At 54.5% G+C, this 24,619-nt stretch overlaps 1 protein-coding gene across 1 annotated transcript; it reads left to right on the top strand.

The window, feature by feature from the left end:
• Nucleotides 1–1,923: 1,923 nt before the first annotated feature.
• ZDHHC5 (zinc finger DHHC-type palmitoyltransferase 5) lies at nucleotides 1,924–24,512 on the top strand. The gene is made up of 12 exons (XM_040259398.1): nucleotides 1,924–2,025; nucleotides 5,202–6,390; nucleotides 13,617–13,738; nucleotides 17,540–17,697; nucleotides 18,846–19,018; nucleotides 19,196–19,298; nucleotides 19,825–19,916; nucleotides 20,325–20,457; nucleotides 20,889–21,012; nucleotides 21,424–21,536; nucleotides 21,982–22,838; nucleotides 23,266–24,512. The coding sequence occupies exons 2-12, from the start codon at nucleotides 6,287–6,289 to the stop codon at nucleotides 23,429–23,431; spliced, it is 2,145 nt and encodes a 714-aa protein (XP_040115332.1). The 5' UTR covers nucleotides 1,924–2,025; nucleotides 5,202–6,286; the 3' UTR covers nucleotides 23,432–24,512.
• Nucleotides 24,513–24,619: the final 107 nt, after the last annotated feature.

Consider the following 24,619-nt stretch of genomic DNA (forward strand, 5'->3'; position numbering starts at 1 on the left):
TTCCTTTGGCCTGTATTTCCGGACTGCCCAAGGTTAGGCATGGGGTCGTCCAGCCCCTGTGCTACAGTGAAACACTAAGGGAATTAAGCAAGGCCCAACCAGTCCATCCTAAAGATCAGTCCTGGGTGTTCATTGGAAGGACTGATGCTGAAGCTGAAACTCCAATACTTTGGCCACCTGATGTGAAGAACTGACTCATTGGAAAAGACCCTGATGCTGGGAAATATTGAGGGCAGGAGGAGAAGGGGACGACAGAGGATGAGATGGCTGGATGGCATTAGCGACTCAATGGACACGGGTTTGGGTGGACTCCGGGAGTTGGTGATGGATAGGGAGGCCTGGAGTGCTGCCGTCCATGGGGTCGCAGTGTCCCAAAAGACTGAGAGACTGAACTGAACTGAGTTTCAGGTGTACAGCAAAGTGATTGAGTTATACATATACACATATCTCTGGTGGCTTAGATGGTAAAGAATGTGCCTGCAATGCGGGAGACCTGGGTTTGATTCCTGGGTCAGGAAGATCCCCTGGAGAAGGGAAGGGCTTAGTCACTCCAGTATTCTAGCCTGGAGAATTCCATGGACAGAGGAGCCTGGTCGGCTACAGTCCATGGGGTCGCAAAGAGTTGGACACTACTGAGTGAACGAACTGAACTGAAACTCTTACTCCAAGGGCCGAAGCTGCCTACCCCGCGCACTTCCGGCGCCCCCTCCCACGGGTGGCCCTGGGGCCCCAAGGCTGTTGCCCACTCTCCTCTCTCTTCTTCCCGGGTCTTTGGCTGGAACTTCGCTCAGCTGGTGAAGAATCCGCCTGCGATGCACGAGACCCCCCGTTCGATTCCTGAGTCCGAAGAGCCGTTGGAGAAGGGATAGGCTACCCACTCCAGTATTCTTGGGTTTCCCTGGTGGCCCAGCTGGTAAAGAATCCCTGGGAGTCCTGGGTTCGATCCCTGGGAGGGGAAGATCCCCTGGGGAAGGGAACGGCTGCCCACTCCAGTATTCTGGCCTGAAGAATCCCATGGACAGGGGAGCCTGGAGGGTCCATGGGGGTCACAAAGAGTCAGACACGACTGAGTGATTAACACTAACTCGTCGTCTAAACTGGCTCTTCCAGTCGCGGCAGACCCTCCAGGCAGACGCGACAACCCAGGCCTTGCCATCATCTTGCACCTGTGCTGGTACCGGGGAACTCGCGGACTGGGCACGGCGACATCAAGATTGTTTTAAATAAAGTTTTCGCCATCAAAAAGGGGCCGGGCCGGGTTGGCCAATGCACGGCGGGGCTGAAACAGGAAGACGCCGGGGCCCGAGGGTGATTGGTTACCTCAGAAGCCTGTCTGGCTGGTACCACAGTTATGTGTGTGTGTGGGGGGGTGGCGACTTCGGGAAGGTGGCAGCTTGTTCTTGAGAGCTTTCAGCAGACACATATAAGTATATTTTGCTTCTGAGGCTTTCTGCGTCTATACAGGAGGGGCGGAAAGCGGCACGCAGGAAAGGGGGGACTACTCGCCCGGCCATTCCCCCACTTCTGACTCCCGCGCAGTATGCCCACCCTCCCCGGGCGGTCGCCGGCGGAGCCCGACGGCCCTGCGCGCGCGCGCTCTCGTGTGTTCTCGCGTGGCGCGGCGCTCTGTTCCCGCAGCCAATCAGGCCGCGAGGTCGCGGCGGTCGCCGGGGTGAGCGCGCACGCCCTAGGGCGGCGTGGGGGGTGGGGGCCACACGGTGAATGGGAGCGCGCGCGGGGGCGGGCGCGGCGGCGTGAGCCTCATGAATGAGAGAAACGCGCCCCGCGCGAGACGCAACGCGCGCGCCCGGCGCCAGGAGCCAATGGGAGCGCGGGGAGGGCGGGCGACCCGGCCCTGAGGGCAACGGCCGCGCGCCGGCTGGAAGGCGAGCGTCGCGGGGCGGGCGCGCGCGTCGCGGGGCGGGCGCGGAGCGTGCGGGGGCCGCGCGCTGCCTCTCAGAGGCCGGACGGCACTGCCGGGAGGTGGCGGCGGCGGCGGTGGCGGCGGCGCGGAGCTGGCCGCGGGTGAGTGCCGGAGCCGCTGGCCCCTGCGGAAGCGGAAGTGCGGGGTCCGGGGGTGGGAGGGGAGTGTGACCTCTAGGGAAGGGGTACCGAGGAGGGGAGGCGGTGGGAGTCCCCGCTCCGTGTCCGGGCCGGGTCCGCCGGCCGCGGCCGGACCTTCGGGCCCCGGAGAAGGGCGACCGGCAGAGGCCGGGGCTCCCCTCAGGGCCGGGTCGTGAGGGGACCCCGGCCCCCGCGGGCCCCCTCAGCCCCGGGGGCCCCTGCGGCCGCCGAGCCGGTCCTCTCGGTGTGGGCCGGCCCTGCCCCGGACGGCGACCCTCGGCGCCCCGGCCCCGGGATGGGGACTGGGCGCCGCTCTCTGCCTGCAGCTCGAGTCCCTCGCCCCGCTCTGCCTACCCTTGTTCTGGTCCAAGCCTCATCCTGTTACCTGTCCCCTCGCATCCGCCCGCTTCCATCCCTACCCCCACCAGCCTGGAGCTCCCTGCTTCCAGTACTTTGTACTTTTCACAAGTGGGAGCGCCACTGCGCTGGCCATTATTTTGCCTATAGGAATCCTGCGGGGCAGGAAGGTTGAAAGTGTTTCACCTACCTGGCCAAATGGAGACGTCGAAATGAGAAGTAAAAGTTCTGGAAGGAGGTGTGGGATCAGATATATGTTATTCTGTAGACAGCGTCTCTGCCTTGGCGTTTTCGCTTCTTGGTTAATGCCATCTTGTCTAGGTTGACCTTATATTAGCCTCCCTTATTATTTTTTAATCCCAGGATCCCTTTGTACAATATTAAGTCTCTTCAGAGTAGTCATTATAACCTAGTCGTTAAAACCCACCTAATACTTGCAAGATTTGTATTGCCACGTACCTTGCTACCTCGGTTTATAACGATCACACCCATATTAAACCTCTGACTGTTCAGCGGGTGTCTGGACATGTGGATTATTCCACATGTACTGATAACTTTGTCTTCGGATTTACAGCGTTACACTGTTCTGCCACTTCATCTTCACAAGCAGGACTTGGCGCTGTCAGTCTCGCGTCCTGTCCATTCTCCCCTTTAAGGAGGTACTTGTGTGAAAGCTCCCTGGAAGCCTTGAAGCAGCACAGTGTGCGATGTCACCTTCCGTAGAGCACTCTGCGCCTGGCGGTGTCCCACACGTGCTTGTCCACCTTGGTCGTACTGGTGTGGGTCCAGACTGCTGGTTCTGCTGAACCATACGCGCCCTGCAGTCGCATCTCGGTTACTCACAGAACGTCCTTCTGCTCTGGCCTGGTGCGTCTTTAGTAACCCCAGTGCCTCCTCAGGTTTTGTCTTGTCGCTTCTAATATATATCCTCTGAATATCTCAGGCTGATCATTTTTGTTTCCCAGTACTGTCCTCCCCAAATGGCCTGGCCTTTTATGACTCTGAATTACTTTGGCAACATTAGCCCATGTGACTTTTTTCCTGTCAGAAAAATATAATCTGAAATAACATATGGTATCTAAATGATATCCTACCCTAGATAAAGTATAAGCAGTGCAGTTTTCCATCTTCTCTAATCTTTGAGGCTTTGAGGGAAAAGTTTAATAGTACTGTCTGCAAACTAAGAATTTGCTCCTCACTGTTAACAAAGTTACCGAGGCCTAAATTCAGAAAGTTTGGCTTTGATTCCTGCAGTAATCAATCTATTCTAATAATGCTGTGTGGCCCTCTAAAACTACATCTTGTGTGTGTGAGAGAGCACGAGCGCATCTTGAAGGAAGATTTGTCTCCCATGCCATGGAAAGGAGGAAGTGATCGATTCCAGGGTACATTCATATTTCACTATTCAAAACTTCTGATATTTTCATCTCTGTCTTTGGTGTTAGGGAGATACCACACCTCTTGGATGGGGGAAAAAAAAACAAGCCTTAAGTAAAATGTTTGGTCTGCAGATTCCAAGTTGTCTCTAGGGGACAGGTAGTGTAGTAGATGAGAAAGGTAGGAAGGGTTTGCTTTGGCAGAGGGGCCCTGTGAACTGTGAATTCTGAACCTGCCTACTTAGTAGCTGGCTGCAGGCGTTCTCTAACCTTCAGTTTATGGAATGGGATAAGGAACTGTCATCAGATAATGTGAGTTAAGTGCTTTGACATCACTGGATGAGAAGCATCCCATACAATGCAAAGTGTTATTTTGCTACTACCATCAACAGAAATAATTGCTATTCTTAATCGTATCAGGGAAGGTGGGGTCCCTTAACTTCCTATTAGGCCAGTACAGCAGCAGAAAACTGTTGACTTGGGAAGGGAAAGACCAGCCCCTCTGGCTGACTCAGTTTCTCTTAGAGGGCATCTTACCTTTCAGTGCAGGGACATTTCTTATCCAGGTCTTTTCATGAGTTATTTCAGAAGACCAGAAATTCAGCTTTTGCCTCTCTTAAGGTTGTAACTAAAAAGCATGGAAGGATAAGAGCGAGAGAGAGACATACGCAGAAAGGAAATGAGACTTACTGTCCTAATTTTGTCCTACTTTTTTCATTATAGCAATAAATATTCTCTTTGTTCAAAGGGAAATCTCTTTTCTAGGACTGCCCTTCTCTGCTGTGCCTCTGTTTGTTTTCAGATTTTGATATTCTTGGTATTTGTTACTGCCCATCGGTATCAGGCGGAGAAGGCAATGGCACCCCACTCCAGTACTCTTGCCTGGAAAATCCCATGGACAGAGGAGCCTGGTGGGCTGCAGTCCATGGGGTCGCTAAGAGTCGGACACGGCCGAGTGACTTCACTTTCACTTTCCTGCATTGGAGAAGGAAATGGCAACCCACTCCAGTGTTCTTGCCTGGAGAGTCCCAGGGATGGGGGGGCCTGGTGGGCTGCCGTCTCTGGGGTCTCACAGAGTCGGACACCACTGAAGCGACTCAGCAGCAGCAGCATTGGTGTCAGGTGGGACGGGCCCCGTGTGTGTCGAGAGCTAGTTCTCTGATGATCTTAGGCCAGGCGAAGCCATGTTTTTCTTTCTTCAAAATGAAGAGCACTTGGAGGAGGGAAGAGTTCTGAGCCCACTGCCGTCCCAGTTCAGAGTCCTCCCCACATACACATAGTGAAGTAGAAAGTCGTCTTTCAGAGGGCACGTTTTAATAGAATGTCCTATGGAGTTTTAGCCTCAGTGTTCCTAAGAAATGCTGTGAAAAAATTTCTCTGATCAAGGTATTTCTTTTTCTCCAGGTGAGGCACCGTAACCCCGTTGAACTCTGTATCTAGAAAGCCCAAGGTTAAAGAAGATCAGAGACGCTGACCAACCTGGAGACAGGGGCCTCTTGGGAATTTTGCTGTCATCCACAGTGACCTTTCAAAAGTATCATCAAGTGGAATTGATTTTCTTCATTTTATTTTGCTTATTGGAAAGAACATGGCTTCGGGAATTTTGTGTCTCCGTTCAGTTTTGCATGAGCTCTGCAGGAAACGGAGCCCTTGAAGGGTTTGGGAGTAACAAGGAGAGACTGAAGACGGACAAGCTTGCGCTCGTGTACACTCTCGGCTCTGTTTTCCCTCCCCCTTCAAAGAAAAGGATTTACAACTCAACCTTGTAACAGCTGCTGCCCAGCTTTAGCCATCAAGAGAAAGTAAATAAAATTAAACCGCGACTGCCGGACGACAAGCCCTGAAGTCAAGGTGTGGGAGTGGTGGCGCTGAGAAAACTGCCTGAGAGGGACAGGACCGCAGTGACGACGGCTTCTCTTTAAAGCCGGGAGGGGCCCCAGGTCCCTTCTTGGATTGAAATAGAAACACAGGGCACCCCTCTCTCGGGCGCCGCTCACCCTCCGGTGGGAGTGAGGTGGTCGTGGTGTCTCCTCCGAAGACATTCTCCTCGTGAGAGGTGCTCTGTGCTCCCCGCCTCCTCCCCTCCTCCCTTCGGAGGACCTGCCCCTCCACGCGCTGTCCCCCGGCCTGCCCAGCTGCCGTGTTCTCTACCTGCAGCCGTCTGCATGTGTGTGGCCTCCTGTGTGTCTCCGGGTTCTAAACTGTACCGCTTGTGTTTCTTAACCGCTCCTTCTGCCTTGTTCTGGGGAGGTGGTTATTCATCATCTGGAGTCACCTTTCCCCCTCCCATGTGCTTTCCTTCCTGGGAGATCTCTTGACCTTCGGTTTTATTTGGGAGGGGGAAGGGTGGTGAGTCTAAGTTCTCTGTGTCCCTGGTTCCCTCCGGTCCTCTGCTCTCCGTGGCCACCCTCGCCGCGTTTTCTGGTCTGTCCTGCCGCTGTGTGGGCCTGTGCTATGCGGCAGGGCGGATCTCCCAGCAGAGCTCCAACATGCCCGCAGAGTCTGCAAAGAGATTCAGACCCAGCAAGTATGTTCCCGTCTCAGCAGCCGCCATCTTCTTAGTGGGAGCCACAACCCTCTTCTTTGCCTTTACGTGAGTTTCCTCCCAGCAGTGGTGTGGGGAGGGGAGGGGGGGGTATGTTTTTTCTTGAGCTGGGCTCCTTACTTGCAACGCCAAGTGACTGAGAGTGTCTGAGGTCTAATACCGGTAAAGGGAAACCCAGAGGGGTGGTAAGAAGCGATAAGGCCAGGCCCACCCTCTCTGCTCGGTCCTCTGCCTTCCCCGCCTGCCTCCCTCTGGAATCACAGATGTCTTCCTCTCTCCCTACCCGTATTCACCATTAGACGATTCTGAACTAGAAAGAAGGTGGGAGGGAGCGAGGTGGGTGAGAGGGTGGAGCAGCCTCGGCAGTCAGTTCTGTGAGAGAACTGGACTCGACGGAAGGTTCGTCAAGTAGTCGTGGCTTTTCCCCAGGTTCGCTGAGGCTCAGGTTTGCCATTGTGGGGACTCCGAGGCCTGGAGAATCTCAGGCTTGATTTAGAAGGTTTGCCATTGAGATGGTTTTGGCCTTCAGTGTTGCTCAGGTGGTTTCCGTGGTGGTGGTGGTGGTGGTGTGGGTGTGGTTTTAACTGTGCTGTGTGACAGGCAAGATGGTTCCCCAGCCAGGGATCGAACCCAGGCCCCACGGTGCAGGCACTGAGTCCTCGGCCCTCGGCCCCCGGGGAAGCCCTGGTTTTCCTTGTGTTCTTAAGGGCCAAAGCTGGAGAAGTGAAGGCCACTGGGAAAGATCAGGTCTCGTTTAAGAAGAGCGGCCTAGAAGCCTTCCTTTATCTGGGCTCCTGCTGAAGGGGATGGCAGACGAGTCTGCCCTTCCGTGGTCCTTTTAGGAAAGCAGTTGGCGTTGGAAGACTTCGCACTTCGGGTATTCAGCCTTTGTTCATCTGCTTGTTCCTGAGGGCATCTGAATGGTTTGTCTTCGTTCTTTCCCTGTTACTTCAGCTGTCGACTACCTGGCAAGCATCTCTGCTGTTACCTGTTTATGATTTAACATGCACCAGGCTTCTGAGCCTTAAACTGTTGAGTCATTGAGTTAGTGTTCTAGTTGTAGCTCTTGGAACAGTCAGCATGCTAGGGTTTCTGAGGGGCTGACTCTGCTGTGATTCAGGCTCAAACCTAATTGTAGGGTGCTGGTGTGAGCCAGTGTGAGGTGGCTGGCAAGAAGAAGATGAATTGGCGTGATCGGGAATAAAAGCAGCTTGCACTCACTGAAGGATGACTGAAGCGGGCAGTTACTGTTACGGGGAGGAAGTAGAACAGAAATTAAGTCTGTGATAAGAGGGAAGGAACCACCTCCTTGCAAATAGAGCTTCTGATGCCAAAAGGAATTCTCAAAAGTGGGTTGTTTGGCCAAAAGAGTAATAAGGCAGGAGTAGAGTAAATGCAGTGTTTTTCTACTTGGTCTTTAAACCGGGGAAGGATGAACCTGTTACCTAAGGTATGAGCATCATCCCGCCTCACCCCCAGAAGAGCAGACAGGTCACAGATTCTCTGGGCCTGGCCCTTCGGCCTGAGCACACCTGTGGAGTTCCTCAGGGGTTCAACCCCACCTTCCAAAATTGAGGACTGAGTCTCCGGGCTTGTTTTGGTCTCTGCCGTTACGACCACTGTGTAGAGTCGGCGTTTTAACCGAGGGACGTGTACACGAGCTCTTAGTGTCTTTGTTGGGATTGTGGTGCTGTCAGGAGGGACAGGTTCAAGACTAATCTGACACCCTTCGCCCGCCTCATGGGGAGGGAGTGTTTTCCTTTAAGAGGCAAAGCCTTTGGGAAGCGAAGAGATTGGGGACTGGCTCCGTGGTTTCTCCCTCAACCTATCCATTCCTGAGTTGGGGCAAGCAGAATCCTCGGTCTTAATTTGCTCCTCTGGAGCCATTGAAGTGTTTGGCTGGTTCTACCAGTTTTGCCACAAAGAGTTGTCCTGACATAGGCATTTTCTCAACTGATAGTTGAAGCTGTTTAACCTACTTTCCTGTTGCCTGGTGCCAGAAAAGTCAGGGGCCCTCCTTACTACCTGCACTCTCAGCTCTAGGAGAAAGGGTTTTGGAGGACAGGCTTGACTCTTATGTGCGTTGTTGCCTCTAACCCGAAGTGAGAAGCGCGTTAAGACTTCACTCGAGTTCCCCCGGCAGGCTCCGGGACGCGGGTCTGGCTGGCCTTTGCGCTCCGGGTTCACCCCTGCCCGCTTCGTGGACGTGATGGACGCCCCGTTTGTCTCACGCCCCTGGCGCTTGCGACCTCTGCAGTGCTCTTCTCCTCTGCATCTGACCGTCGCAGCGCCTGTGCAAGCAGGTGCCTGGCTCGAGGTAGCACTCTTCTCCCAAACCTCCCCGTCCCTTCTGAGGTTCAGTGCTCCTTTTAAAACCATATGCAGCCTAAAAAAGACTGCTTTTGGATAGGCTGGAGGAAGGCCCTTCTGGAACCAGCTCCTGCTGCGCCTTGAGTCGGCCCCTGCTGCCACCCCGCTCCCCTCCCCAGGCTGACGCTGTCTGTTCTCACGTCAGGGCAGGCCCCAGGTGAGAGCTCCTCTGGGGCCTACAGGCCTGGGAGGAGGAGGACGGGCCCTCTCGATTGGCAGGTGTAGTTCGTGGAGAACTAGGTGCGGTTCACCTTCTGTGTTTCTTTGTCAAGCAGGGAAAGCTGAGCAGAAATTAGCAGTTGGGTGTGGTCAGCAAGACGTGATGTTCTGCTCCAGAGGAGCTCGCCTGGAACTGCTGAGGTCTCCCCTGTGACCTCATTTACAGCCTTTGTCCAGCACTGAAACCAAGCAGGGGCTGTCGGGGGACCCTGTGGCTCTTCACTCTTTCCACTGTTTGGGAAGTCGGGGGCCTGCTAAAGGAACCTCCCGGGCCCGGTTAGGTAATAGACCCTGCATTTAAGGTTGCCGGCCTGGACCCCACCTGGCTTCGCTGAGTCTCCTTTTGCGATGGGCAGCGGGCAGTCCGAGGGGAGAGGAATTAGCCCCGTCTGGGGAAGCTGCTCTGGTAAAGTCAGTTAGCTGTTGCGGGCCTCTGCTTCTCTGTTTAATGAGGAAGTTGAGCTAGAGGGTTTATTTAAGCAATATGCCCTTTTTTTTCCCCCTCACTGAGCTTTTCTGTGGAACCCAGTATATAAAGTGTAAGGGTAAGACTGCTCTGGATCAAGAGAGGCTGGCGCATAGAGGCCCAGACCCTGGGTATCTCCTCTTTGCCTTCCTGGGGACCCCGAGACCTCCTTGGGGCTCCTAGCAATACCATTAGAAATAAGTCCCTGAATTGTATCCTCTAAAGTCTCCTTGAACTGTGGTGTTATGTCAGCTGGTGTCCGAGGTGTCTGTTTCTAAAACCGGTGGGGCGGGCATGGGGGTAAAGTCTGGGCCACGAGTCATCCTCTGGAGGAAGGGAAGTCAGGGTTGTCCAGAAACCCGTGCTGGTCCTACCGAGGCCCCAGCTGAGGAGGAGCTTCCGCCTTTCCTGTCTCTGCGTCTCGCCCCTCCAGTGTCTCACCCACTGAGCTGGGCAACCTTGGTGACTCTCCCTCTGGGTTTCTTTTTCATGACTGCAGAGGTGCTGGCACCTGAGTTGAGTGGGAGCAGCCTCGTGATCTAGGGCCTAATTGAGCAGTGTGGTTCTTTTCCTTCCCACGTCGTTTTCTCATCCAGGAGCACGTGCCCAAGTCCTGCGCCTTGTACTCGGCGGCTTGCCAGTCTGCAGAAGACAGGACAAGTCCAGTTTCTTGAGGAATTTACCCACCTAGAAGGGAAGGGACTGTTTTCCGTGGAATCTTGAGGATCCCCCGGGGCAAGAAGTGGGATGTTCTTTCTAGGCTTGCCTCATCACCAAGGAACACTCCGCTTACGCTCGGAGTAGGTGCTGTCATGGCAGGGATGTGTAGACCTGTGCTTTAGGAGCAAACACCTCTGTTGTGTTCTTGAGTTTGATACCTCAGACCGAGGAAGTGCAGTTAGGGAGGGAGGTGGGGCTGGAATGATAATTGATGATGATGGAGACGGTTAATAATGTTTTTTTGTTTGCTTCTTCTATCTTGTGAATGCTCATATTAAGCCAGCTAGTTTAGGAAATTGTAAGCTCTTCTCAGACACTGTCTTTTTCATTCTCGTATCTGTATGATGTAGCTGACGTAACAAGCTTGCAGAGTTTCCTGTAAATTACCTAAGGCTACAATAGCAAAGCATTGATGAAGACAGGATTGAAATCCAAAGCTTCTTGACCCCTACTGTAGTGTTCTCACCAGGAATTTAATTATATATATATATATTAGGAAGAGTTAGGGCTAGGGAACAGATTTTCAGTACTGTGAGTATTGAAACCCACTCTCCCAATTTTGGAGAAGGAAATGGCAACCTACTCTAGTATTCTTGCCTGGAGAATCCCAGGGACGGAGGAGCCTGGCGGGCTGCTGTCTATGGGGTCGCACATAGTTGGACACGACTGAAGCGACGTAGCAGCAGCAGCAGCAGCTCCCAGTTTTATTTGGCCTTGGAAACAGGAGTGCTGGAGCGGCGGGCAGAAGAACCTGTTCTCCCTGGGGTGGTGTAGGTCTGGGAGACTCACCCGTGAGTCAGCCAGCCTTCTGAGCGACGCCACTCCCTGCGCTCGGAGCTCTGTGATTACCGCCGTCGGCGGAGGACGAGCCCCAACAGCTCCTCAGCTCAGGTCTCACCTCCTCCCATCAAAGGCAGCAGATTGAGACAGGCCACTTGAGGGGGTCACCTAGGAATCTAGCAAAGTACTGTAGCAACGGCAAGCCCCTCCTGGAGCCAGGCAGGATGTGGGGTATGGCAGGAGCAGGCCCTGCTCTCAAGGCCTCTCCTTGGTGGGAGGTTCCTGACTTGGAGTGCTCAGGTTGGAAGCAGTAGTCTTTGATTTGAATCTAGGAGCAAGGCTCCCCCATGCCGTGGAGTTACTTGCCTCCTTTCTAGATAATTGCCACAGTGGGGATCGGCTTTATTTTGGAACTTTTATTTTTTATTTTGGAACAGACATAGGAACTTGATTCTAGAGTCATACACTTCAGCTGGGAGGGGCTGCTATGCAGACGGTTGTAAGGGGTGAAGTCCATTACCCAGGGGCTGCTGGTTGGCAGGACGTCCTCGGAAAGCAGCGACTCGCCCCGTTCGCGTCCGTGTCCACCCATCGTGTCACTCGGATGAGGGACCCTTGTGTTCCCAAAGCTCCAGAGGCCACAGGAGCCAGTTCTAGGAACGAGACTTCTAAATCTCAGAGGCCTCCGTGTTGTCAGGATTTAATTCCTTTTTCCCTTCTGATTATCTTCCCAGGCTGTAGGAGTCAAGTGAGTCACCCTTTCTCCTCTTCCCTGGGCAGAAATTGAAGTGACAGCTCAGAAGCAGGGAGGGGCTCTGACCTGGATGACTGGTTTTCAGTTTCTCTACCCCACTCCGAGGAGCCTAGGAGGTCATGCTTTGGGTGGGGCTGTGTGAAGACTCTGCCTTCTTGCTTGTGTTCCACCCCAAACCCTGCCAAGGTGTGGGGTCAGCTTTTTTGAATCAGCCCCCAGAGGAAGAGGCTTCCTAGGAGACTTTGGCAGAATAAAAGTAGAGCTGTGGCTGGGGGTCTGTTTTCCTTGACGTCACTGCCCTCGCTCTAGCTTCATGGTTTTGTGTCCCAAGTAGGTACTGGCCCAGCAAGAGAGGCAGAGCTAACTGATGGTTACTATCTAAACAAGCCTGGCACATCGTGAATGTTCACTTCAGTCTTTTTCTGATGGCTGGCTGAATGGACTTTGGACCAGTAGATGGTGGTGGTAGAGGCCTGTGGGGCGCTCTGTGGCATCGGTTTGCCCTCTTGCCATCAGTTTGCTGTCGTGGTGTTGAGTTGCTCAGTCGCATCCGAGTCTTTTGCAGCCTCGTGGGCTGCAGCCCGCCAGGCCCCTCCGTCCGTGGGACTCCCCCAGGCAAGCATCCTGGAGTGGTTTGCCATGTCCTTCTCCAGGGGATGTTGCCAGCCGGGGGTCGAACCCGCGTCTCCTGCGTTCGCAGGTGGACTCTTTACTGCTGAGCCACCAGGGAAGCCCGGTTGTCGGTTTACTCCTCACTGAGGAGCTCTGTTCGTTGGAGCATCCTGAATTGCCGCTCAGGGCTGTGCTGCTTGTTCAGATGGAGGCAGATCCGCTCTCAGCAGGATCCAGGCCTGCCGTGGACCAAGTTTCCGGAGTCATTTGCTGTCTTGCTCTGCTCGCGCCTCTTCCTTTCCTTCAGCGAACTCTTCCTCTCCTTCCGGCTGCTCTGGGTGAAGGGGAACAGGGACAGATGCTGGCCTAATTCTGGAGATTAAGTTCTCAGCCACAGAGCAGATTAGGGTGTTTAGCCACTGTTTTGTAGTGGGAAGTTTTTCTGAGCTGAGCCGGAAGAGAGGGTGTTGGATACTAGGGACCCCGCAGGCAGCTCATCAGCTGTTCTCCTGACACTTGCAGGAACCACCCTCGGGGAAAGGGAGAGCTGGCTGCATTCCTGAGGCTTTTGTCCTGACGGAAGCCGAGGGCCCAGCTCGCTCTTGGTGTCAAGGAGAAGTTCCCTAGAGCCTCTCGAGGTTTGAACCTGGACTACTCGATGCGTGTGGCCCGTTTCTCCCTGCAGGATTTAGGGCCACTTTGGTCTGGTACCTTCTCTCTCTCTCTCTTTTCGCCTCCACTCTCTGCTTAATTTATTGATCTTGGGGTCTTGGTATCCTTCCTTATCTATGAGTGGTTTCCTTTTGTTTACCCTGAGAACTAGCCTCTAGTTGAATAAAATTCTCGAAAGTTTCTGATACATATTTGTGTCTATAATGGATCTGAAGAAACTCCAAGCAGTGGCAGTGATTTGGAGTCAGAGAGGCAGGTGGTGCCCCCTGCTCTGGGCCAGCGTGTGGGTCAGTGGGGCATGGCTGGGGCCCAGGGCCCCCGGGCTGCCCAGGAGCAGGGCTGCAGCTGCTGGCGGGGACATCCTTAGTCCCTGCTCCTGGGCCTGGTTAAGAGGAGGTCAGGACAGAGGCCGTGACACGTGGGCGGCCCACAGGGTAGGAATGAATTTGAAGAACACAGACTTCAGTGCAGGGACGTGTGAGTCTTGTACCTTGATCTAAAATGAGCATTTCCCTGGGGAACTGGACCCACTTGCTGGGGAGGATGAAGATGATCTGAGACAGCGAAGGTGAGCCACCAGAGACGTGGGTATAGGTGTGGGGTGCACACAGCTACATTCTGTCACGCGGCCACCGCCCCGAGTGCCGAGGCAGCCCCTCACTCTGCTCATTGTCTGTGCAGCTGCCCGGGCCTGAGCCTGTCCGTATCGCCTGCAGTGCCCGTCTACAATGCGGTGGTGTTTCTCTTTGTGCTGGCCAACTTCAGCATGGCCACCTTCATGGACCCAGGGGTCTTCCCTCGAGGTAAGATCTCCCTCTTCTCTCTCGGAACTACCTTTGAGAAAAATGAGTTTCCGCGTACACTATTGGTCTGGGGCCTTCGGGGTCTTGCATTTTGGGATGCTCCTGTAGTTTAATGGTGAAAAGCACGTCAGGGTTTTATAACTTCTAGGCCTGTGATCCACTTCGGGTCAACTCTGGTGTTCAGTTACTCATTCAGCAGAAATTTATTTCAGGCGTATGGGTTGGGCATTATTGCTAGCTTTGATAATATCTAAGATACATCAGAGAGTAACACTGTGATACAACCTGTAATGGAAGCATGAACAAGGTTCTGTGGGACCTTGGAAAGGGTGCACTTACCCTGCCCAGGTAGATGGGGGAAATGCTGCTGGAGGTGGGGAGGGAGGACCTTACCAAGTGGAGGATGGGAGGGGAGGACACTCAGGCAGAGGAGGTAGCGGATGCTGAACTGTGGCCGGGAGACAGCGCGGGGCCGGGCGGGAGACAGAAGGGTCGGGTGGGAGACAGCGTGGGGTCGGGCCAGGGGCCAGAGGCAAACTAGAGCCAAGGCTGGAGACCGCATGCTCCGCAGACCACAGCCCCTCCTGTGGACAGCAAGAGGTCTCGAACTAGAGGAATCACAGGATCAGATTTCCTTTCACAAAAGTAATTCTTGTAAGAACAAAATGATACCTTTTGGGAGCCTACTGCAATAATGCAACCAGATGAACTTGAATTCAAAGCTGGATTTACAGATTTAGACCCAGGAGGATTTCTCACGACAAATCACTTGCCAGGTGAGAGGGAGACAGTAAAGGAATTGCCTAGGGTGGTTCCACTGTCCTAACTTGAAAGATAGGTTGGATGCTGATTTTTATGAACTGAGACCCAAGTTACAGGAACATCGAGCAGTTTCGGAGGGAAGACAGAGCGTCTTAGACACGTTGAATTTGGGATACTTAATGCATCGTTCTGGCTTCCCTCATAGCTCAGTTGGTAAAGAATCCACCTGCAATGCAGGAGACCCCAGTTTGATTGCTGGGTCGGGAAGATCCCCTGGAGAAGGGAAAGGCTACCCACTACAGTATTCTGGCCTGGAGAATTCATAGACTGTATAGTCCATGGTATTGCAGAGAGTCAGACACGACTGAGCGGCCTTCAGTTCGCTCCACTTCACTTCAGTGGAGCGCGCACGTGCAGTTTACCCAGTGGCAACCGGGCAGTGAGGCTCGTGGCGGAGTCCTCAGCCACGCAGTTTGTCAGCAGCGGGAGTGAGGTTGTCTAGAGAAGGTAGGAGGAGGTTAGGAAAGAACGCATGTCAGCCTGACCAGCCTTGATTAATAACGAGCAGAGCAGCAGAAGGAGCCGTTGAGGAGGACTGAGCAAGAAGAGAAAGCAGGAGGAGAAGCTGCACAAAGTGGGAGCCAGGGCAGCTCACGAGACAGCTGACGGTGGGCGTTACCAGAAATGAAGTTCAGCAGTATGGAAACTCCGAGTTGCCCGTTGTCTTAGTAACTAAGAAATTAGTGATCTTAATAAGAGTTGTTCGAGACGTGCCTGTTGTTCAGTAGTTAAGACTCTGCATGTCCGCTGCAGGGGGCACGGGGTCGGGCCCTGGTTGGGAAACCAAGATCGCAGAGCTTCCATGGTGTGGCCAAGAAAAATCCAGCGCACACACAGGAATCTTTATTTTTTGGTCCTTCTGTGCAGCTTGCAGGATCTTAGTTCCCTGACCAGGGATTGAACCCAAGCCCCAGCAGCGAAAGCGCTGAGTCCTGACCACTGAACCACCAGGGAATTCCCAGCAAGAATCGTTTTAATCATGTGTTTATGTATGTGGGAGAGAGACAGTGGAGTTACCAAAACTGCAGTGGTTCGGAAGGCAGGGAATGGGGCATGAGGGAGCGGCGTCCGTGAGGATTAAGGTTTTTCTTTCAAGAAGTTGAGCAGAGAACGCAGAAGATGGAGTGTCTTGGGTGAGAGGGAAGGGTCTCGTTTGTTTGTGATGCAGAAGGCGTTAGCGTGCTGGTAGCATGAGGAGGTGGAGCCAGAGGAGAGAGAGGCTGAAGTTGAGGGAAGCGGGTAACTGAAGAGTGACCGGGAGGAGGAGCGGCTCCCCTCTCCTGGGGGAAGGGTGATGCTCACAGAGCCGGGCTACTTCTGGCACAGGAGGCGAGAGTGAGGCCCAGCATCCCTGGAGTAAGGTAGAAAGAGAAGTGGCTGCTGACGGCTGCTGCTGCTGGCATCTGACTTTCTCTCGCGTGTGCGGTTGCCTCGTGGAAGAGGCTGGGGCTGGGCAGCTGCAGCGCGGGGAGGCGTCTGAGACTCGCCGCTCACAAAGCCCATGTCGCCGTGCTCTGTGGCTGCTGTGTCAGAGGCGACCGTGGTAGGAGGCGCGTTGAGATCCTAGCGCCAAGGAAGGCTGCTGTACCAAGGCTTAATGGCCACTCATCAGCTATTTACTGACGGTTATGGCCATTTGGGATTTTTTTTTTTTAAGGTCCTTGCTTTCAAATAGCTCAGTCTAGAAGGGAAGATAGGGAAGACATTTACATAGATATATACACCAGTGACTTTTAAGAGTAATCAAAAAACTGTAGAACTGTAAGAAGAGAAAGAGCTCACTTCTGATAGACGATGGTGTGGAAGAATCAGTTATTTCAAAATAAGTAGTGTTTGAATTTTTTCCTTTAAAAAAATAGAATCTTCATAATGTAGAAAGTATAAAACAGATAGTGAAAGTTGCTCAGTCGTGTCCGACTCCATGGGATTCTCCAGGCCAGAACACTGGAGTGGGTAGCCTTTCCCTTCTCCAGGGGAGCTTCCTGACCCAGGGATCGAACCCGGGTCTCCCGCATTTGCAGGCAGACTCTTCACCAGCTGAATTACCAGGGAAACCCATAAAGTGGACGAATGTCGCCTGTAATGTCGCAGCCCAGGGATAACTACTGTTATATTGTCATAGATTTTCTTTCAGTCAATATTTTGAAGACTTACACGTGTAATGTTTATACACCCCCTACACCTGGAGCACATATATGCCTATCTATTTTTGTTTTCCAAATGGGATCTTTTAGTTTGTACAGTTCTTTACCTTGTCCTTTTTCACTTAGTTAGATTCTTAGCATTTCCCTTAGTCAGTAAATTTGAAAACTTTAATTACTACACCATCACTTACTTAATTCTTCCTTCCCACAGGTATTTTTTTTTTTAGATTAATAATTTAAAGTAATGAAAATTGTTACTATAGATGAAGACAAATAATGTTTCAGTTTTGAAGTGGGGTGGTGAGTTTTTTAATAGTTGATTTACAATGTTGTATTGCTTTCTGCTCTGTGAGTTTCTGATAGCTGAAAATTGAAAGGGCGTTCAGGGAAAGAGAATGTCTGGAACCAAGAACAGTACTGACATGTATAGGGAATCAGGGGAAGACCTCTGACAAGGGGCTTTGTGCATGGAGAGAAGGTTCACGCTGGTTCGTTTCTCCCCATTTGGATTTCTGTAGTTCAGTCGTGTACTTGTAAATTTTGAACTGTTATGCAGACTCATTATATATGTACTTTGATGTCTAAATCATCTATTTCTTTTGAAATACATTCATAATATGTAAACCAAGAATCCCAGCCTATCCATATCAGAGCGGCCTCTGAGTCATCCTCTTCACCGCTTTTCGCAGTGTAGAATAAATTACTTCCTCATTTCCATGGTGGTGTGTTTAGAGCTGATCACCGCGTTCCTTGAAGGCAGCGTCACTGCGCCCGTCCCCAGGGCCTAGTACAGTTGCGGCACAGCCGTGTTTTCAGGAACGTTTCCTCTCTACAGCTGAAGAGGATGAAGACAAAGAAGACGACTTCCGGGCGCCCCTGTACAAAACCGTGGAGATCAAAGGCATCCAGGTGCGCATGAAGTGGTGCGCCACCTGCCGCTTCTACCGGCCGCCCCGCTGTTCCCACTGCAGCGTCTGCGACAACTGCGTGGAGGTGAGCGCCGCGCCGCGCCGTGCCCAGGCCGCCGGCGGCCCGCCCGTGGCATCGGGGCGAGTCCTACAGGCTCTGGGCCAAGGCCAGCTCCTGGGGCTATTCTCGCTCTGCCAGAGTGCTGGCAGCCGTTCACGTGCAAGAGGCGGCCTGTGCGTGTCCTGCTGCAGGCGGGACCCCGGGTGGGCAGGCTCAGGCCCTCGCACACCCAGCCAGAGCTCCGGCCCTCATCCCCGGCCCACCTCCTTGGTCTTTGGCCCTGGCTCTGTGCTCTCTCTCCCACGACATCATGCTGCTGCATTCAGGTTTTACAGTAGGGAGCTGCTGAGAGCCCACCATCCGGCACAGGGAGCTCTGCTCAGTGCCCTCTGTGCCCTCAGTGGGCAGGGGTCCACACAAGGCGGTCCATGGCTACAGACGGCTGCTGCGCTCGCTGTACAGCAGGAGCCGGCACAGTATGGTAAACGACTATACTCAGATAAAAATTAAAAAATAAATGTGCAATTTTCAGATTAAAAACACACAAAACAAGTTGTACAATTTCTCTTTCTGTCCTGCATTCCTTGTCTTTTATTTGTAACCCTTTTCCCAGTCCATTTTTACTTAGCTATAAGCAGTTGCCTACTAGATTTTTTTTCCAAGCCTTTTTTTTTTTTTTTTTTCCAAAAAAAAGAGAAAAACCTCAATGTATTTGCAAGCCTCTGACGTTTGTGCCTGTCAGAGTTCCTTGGTCACAGAGGATAAACTGAGAGAGATGGCCTTGGCCTTTGATTAACCTCTGGAAGGTCTTTGTTACAGGTTGATGTGTTAAGTCACTTCAGCCGTTCCAATTCTGTGTAGCCCTTTGGACTGTAGCCTCCCAGGCTCCTCTGTCCATGGGATGCTCCAGGCAAGAGCCCTGGAGCGGGGTTGCTATTTCCTTCTGCAGGGGGCCTTCCCCACCCAGGGATGGAGCCTGTGTCTCCCATGTCTGCTGCCTTGGCTGGCGGGCTCTGCACTGTTTTCTCCCACCTGGGAGCTCTACAGAGCAGTAGATAAACTGCAGGAGCCTGTTGTTATATTTTGCAACTAAGGGTGAACGTGATCACACGTTGCTAAAGCAGCGTCTGGTTCTGTCTGCCGTGGCCCCAGCCTGCCCTGTCCACCCGCAGGAGTTCGACCACCACTGCCCCTGGGTGAACAACTGCATCGGCCGCCGGAACTACCGCTACTTCTTCCTCTTCCTCCTCTCCCTGACGGCCCACATCACGGGCGTGTTTGGCTTCGGCCTCCTCTACGTCCTCTACCACATGGAGGAGCTCTCCGGGGTCCGCACAGCTGTCACGTATCCTTCGAGGCCTGTGGGTCACTGGACTACTGGAGGTGGGGGGCGGTGGCAGGGAGAAGGCGGAGGCCCGTGGCAGTCGGGCGGGCAGGGGGGTGGTCACAGGGACGGCGGCCACAGTAGGGGCCGGGGCGGGCCAGGCCGTGGGGCTCTGCTCTCCTTGACCACTGGCTTCAGGATGGCCGTGATGTGTGTGGCTGGCTTGTTCTTCATCCCGGTCGCTGGCCTCACGGGGTTCCACGTGGTCCTGGTGGCCAGGGGACGCACCACCAATGAACAGGTAGGAGGAGACGTGATGGGAAGACGGGCTTGAGTCTTGGCCCAGGGGTTAGCATACGCTTTTTGCGATGTGTCCACATTCCTCATGTAAGCATGAGAACAGGCCACGTCTGTTAATGAGCATTTACAGAACGTGTCCTTGGCACTGGATGATTTGGGCTTGGAGCCAATAGAAACAGTGAAGACCTGGGCCAGCCCTCAGGAAGCTGGTGGCTGTCTTCCTGCACGTGGTAATCGCTGATGTTGCTTGCTCACTCTCACGTAGAGATCCCCACTTTACATAAAGAAGCTGACGCTCAGGGTCAGGTAGCTTGCTGTGAGGTAGACCTAGAAGCTGAACCAATAGCCCTGACTGAAGTCCCGCTCGCGGTCACTGCAAAGACGCGCTTCTCTGCGGCAGGGTTGCACGTTGCTCTTTTTATGTCTCCCAGTAGTGGGCGTGCAGTAGGCTGTCACTGGTGGTGTGTTGGCTTCTGGAGGTCACGGTCCCCTTGTCTGACTGACCTGGTCCTTTTTCCTCCGTCCAGGTTACGGGTAAGTTCCGGGGAGGTGTGAACCCCTTCACCAATGGCTGCTGTAACAACGTCAGCCGTGTTCTCTGCAGCTCGCCAGCGCCCAGGTACAGCTGCCCCGGGCTCTGGTGCTCACCCTCGGTCACACACATCCATCGTCTTTGGGTTGGCTCCGGTGTGGGGGGCTGCCTTTTAGGGCGGGCTCTCTTAGAATGGGAAGTGCTGAAGTGCCGACCTTCAGACCCTGTGAGTTCAGTGTGTTCTTTAGATAGTACTCCCTTTGCAGAGGCAAGAATGAGATTTACTCCAGAGCGCCTTGAGCTGGTTGTATCTGCTCAGAGGCCTGGTCTTGCTGTCAGTCTTGTACTTCATAGAATCGGAGAAATCAGTTCAGTTTTTGTTTTTCCCCTTGGCCTGCCAGGACTGTTTATGTATCTGTAAAAGTGCTTTCCACAGGGTAGGCAGCCAATAAATTTAAATGACTGAATAAAAGCCCTCTTGCTCTTGACACTCAGGTATTTGGGGAGGCCAAAGAAAGAGAAGACAATTGTCATCAGACCGCCCTTTCTTCGGCCCGAAGTGTCAGATGGTCAGATAACCGTGAAGATCATGGACAACGGCATCCAGGGGGAGCTGAGGAGAACTAAGGTAGGGGTGCAGGGGGTAACGCCGGGCACCTCGGGGAGCCGCCCCCACGGCAGAGGGGGAAGCTTGCTTTGTTTAAATCTCTGACCATATTTATCACTTTCTGGTTTGTCTTGGAGTTACTTAAATACATAACTACTTTTCCCATTGCATTTTAAGTTCATTAACAGTAGAAATCGAGTCCATTCCTTTGTAAGCCTTCCTAGGACTTAACCTAGAGCTTATGGATGGTGGGAGCTCAACAAGCAGTTGTTGGTGGAAATAAGGACAGAATGAAGCCCTTGTTGAGCAAAATGTCTCTCTCCAGCACCATCCCCAGAGTGCCTGGTTTTTCCTTTCCTAGTTGAGAAGCACGTGATGACGCCCCCAGCCCCTCTTCCCCCAGTTTCGTACTTCGAGTCACCCTGACGCTCCCTTCTGCCTCATTTCTCCAGTCTAAAGGCAGCCTGGAGGTAACAGAAAGCCAGTCAGCAGATGCGGAACCGCCCCCACCTCCTAAGCCGGACCTGAGCCGTTACACGGGGCTACGGACACACCTCAGCTTGGCCACTAACGAGGGTGAGTGCGGCCGCAGGAGTGAGATCACTGCAGAGCTGGCGCGGGCAAGGGCAGGGGTAGGCCGCTGCGCTGTGACCGAGAAAACCCAGCAAGCGGTGCTCGAACCACTTCTGCGGACAGCGGGAGAGGGGTCCCACTGAGCCTGGGCCGTGAGGGGCCGCTGCGTGCGTGTGCCGTCAGCCTCTGGGCAGACCAGGGTGCAGGCCAGGCGCGCTCTGTGCATTCACTCACTCTGGGTTCTGGGCTGGCTGAGTCTGTAGTCTTGGTTTCAGCAGACTCGTGATTGTTCCTGGGCCTTCCCTTTTGCTCAGTATATCTGTGACTACCTTGCCTCCGCTGTACTTTAAGCAGCTGCAGCCAAGTTAAGGGAGTGGCTTAGAAGGTGGTGCTCATGGGCCTCTTTTCCTGCAGAGAGCAGCCTCTTGGGCAAGGACAGCCCCCCCACACCTACCATGTACAAGTACCGGCCGGGCTACAGCAGCAGCAGCGCGTCAGCCGCCATGCCTCATTCGTCCAGCGCCAAGGTACTGAGCACTTGCTAGGAAGTAGGGCTGGAATGTAGGCCACCCGTTGTGGGAAAATGGGGACGGGCGTAGGGGAGGAAGCACCGAAAAGGAGAGAAGAGAAGCAAAGGCATCTTGCTCCTTGTCGGCACTGGTGGTGCCGAGTCTCCTTGCTGTGTGTCCTTCACTCCAGAGGGGTCCCTGTGGCCCCGTCGATGAGGCCCTGAGGACAGCCTCAGCTGAGCTCAAAGCCCAGCTCCGCTGCCGCAGACGCTCCTTAACCTGTCTGCGCCACCCTCCCTGCTGTTCCTAATCAGAGATGAGCCTTGGGGGTTAAACATGGAAACGCAGGTGAACACCAAGCATGTTGCTGGCGTGTGACACACACTGATGTTGATGACTCGGGCTCCGGGGCCTCACGTCTGGCGGGAGGGGCAGCCACAGCCAGCTCTGCTTTCTCCCTCAGCTGAGTCGTGGGGACAGCCTGAAGGAACCGCCCTCCATCGCAGAGAGCAGCCGACAGCCCAGCTACCGCTCGGAGCCAAGCCTGGAGCCCGAGAGCTTCCGTTCGCCCACCTTGGGCAAAGGCTTCCCCTTTGACCCGCTGTCCAGCGGCTCGCGCTCCTCCAGCCTCAAGTCTGCCCAGGGCACGGGCTTCGAGCTGGGCCCGCTGCAGTCCATCCGCTCCGAGGGCACGACTTCCACCTCCTACAAGAGCCTGGCCAACCAGACGCGAAACGGGAGCCTGTCCTATGACAGCCTGCTCACGCCCTCCGACAGCCCCGATTTCGAGTCTGTGCAGGCGGGCCCGGAGCCGGAGCCACCTCTGGGCTACACGTCTCCCTTCCTGTCGGCTCGGCTGGCCCAGCAGCGGGAGGCTGAGCGGCACCCCCGCCTGGCGCCCGGTGGCCCGGCGCCCCGCGAGCCCTCGCCCGTCCGCTACGACAACCTGTCGCGCCACATCGTGGCCTCCCTGCAGGAACGCGAGAAGCTGCTGCGCCAGTCGCCGCCGCCCGGCCGCGAGGAGGAGCCGGGCCTAGGGGACTCGGGTGTCCAGTGCACTCCCGGCTCGGGCCACGCGCCGCGCACCAGCTCCTCTTCTGACGACTCCAAGCGCTCGCCCCTGGGCAAGATGCCGCTGGCACGCCCAGCAGCCCCCCGGTTCGGCAAGCCGGATGGGCTGAGGGGCCGGGGACTCGCGTCCCCTGAACCAGGCCCGCCTGCCCCCTACCTGGGCCGCTCCGTGTCGTACAGCAGCCAGAAAGCCCCCCCTGGCGTCCCCGAGACGGAGGAAGTGGCCCTGCAGCCATTACTGACGCCCAAGTAAGTGTCCGTGGCCTGGCCCCCATACGCTGCCTCCAGGCGGCCTTGGGGTTCCCAGGTGCCTTCCAGTGTGTGGACCCCGCTCAGCCTGCCCCGGGGAGAGCCCTGCTTTCCCGTTCCTCTTGCTGCCTCCCTGGGCCTCGCCTCTCGAAAGGCTGAGGAGAGGATGTTTCCCCTGGCCTCGTCTCCCTAAAAAGCAGTTTGTTTGCCGGAGAGGAAGTGAGCCGTGTAGCTGCTCCTGGAGAGAAGGAATAAACGGGAGAGAGGGAAGCAGGCTGCTTGTCAACAGGGCCATAAGATGGAAGGGGGTGTTTGGGTCAGTGGGGCGCATGTGGAGGGCACAGCATCCTCTCTCTCAGCCTGTTTTAAAGGGCGTCCCTTTGCTGTGTCATGTCCCACGCTGACCCCGCTCTCCTTTCCTTCCCAGAGATGAAGTGCAGCTCAAGGCCGCCTACAGCAAATCCAACGGACAGCCCAAGAGCATAGGCTCAGCTGCCCCCAGCCCCGGCCAGCCGCCTCTCAGCAGCCCCACAAGGGGAGGCGTCAAGAAGGTGTCGGGGGTGGGGGGCACCACCTACGAGATCTCGGTGTGAGCTGGCCCCCCGCCTCTGCGCCTGCACCAAAGGGCCCCCGGGGCCACCTCCCTCCGCAGCAGCCCCTCTCCTGCACGGACACGTGTAAACCGCCGACTCCAAGAGGAAGAGGGGTGTTTCCTAAGATGCAGGGGGGGCTGGGGGTCGGAGCGTGGGGGCCCCAAGACTGGGGTAGCAACCCCCCTTCACCTTTCAAGACCCTCCCTCCCTCACCCCCTGGACCAGACTCAGTGGACATTTGTGCAATTGCTCGCCCCGGAGGGAACCAGATCATTTTTAAACCAGAAATAATTTTTTTTATTATTGTTACGGATTCTATTTTTTTCCTCTTCTGCGTTACCAGGTGTGTGTGTACATATATATATATATATATATATTATAAATATCAAAGAAATTATATATCTGTCCTGGGACGGGAGGATGGGGGAGGGAGATGTGTGTGGGGGCCCTTACTCTTTCTGTTCGTCAGACCGGCGGGAAGAGGGGAGACGTCACTGAGGTCTTCCTCTTCCCGACGGCTCCCACTCTTGGTCCCAGCTCCCATCTAAGGACCCAGCACCCCACGCTGGTGGTGCTGCGTGGTCAGGAAGGACACCCGGGGGAGGAGGGGTGGGGCAGGGTCTGTCAGAAGAGGAGGGCGCCTCAGCCCTGTGACTGGTTGGGGGGGGGTGGTCAGAAGGGCTTGGTGGAGCTCCAGCAGCAATACTGGGGTAGCGCCCCCTTCTTGGGGGGAGGGGGCAGAGCAGGCTTCTTCAGCAAGCCCCTCAAAGCCCTCCTCCCCCCGTTCACATGGTTAGCGTTATTTTTAAACCCAAGGCCGGGAAAGAAGAATCCAAAAAGCAATATTTCTCATCACATGCCAAAAACGGGATGGAGAGGAGTGGCAGGCCGAGGCCCCTCCAGCTGTCCCTTGGGGGTGCCCCCTGCCCACCTCAGTATGGTGCTGGGTAGAGGGGATACCTGGGTTCTCACCTTCAAAAATAGGGGTGACCCCAGCCTCTAGACAGAGGCCCTTTTATTTTTTATTGATTAGCCATTTTAAACCAACAAGGAATAAAAAGAAATCCTGATCTAACCAGCCCCCCTGACTTGCGTTGTTTTGTGCCCTTAAGGCAGGGTGACTGATCTGACGGGAAGTTAGAAGGACGACCTCCTAAGCGTTTCTGGTCCGGGCCCATCCTTAAGCAG

The sequence above is a fragment of the Oryx dammah genome, unplaced genomic scaffold (genome assembly GCF_014754425.2).
Source record: "Oryx dammah isolate SB20612 unplaced genomic scaffold, SCBI_Odam_1.1 HiC_scaffold_17, whole genome shotgun sequence".
In the NCBI taxonomy this organism is placed as follows: Eukaryota; Metazoa; Chordata; class Mammalia; order Artiodactyla; family Bovidae; genus Oryx; species Oryx dammah.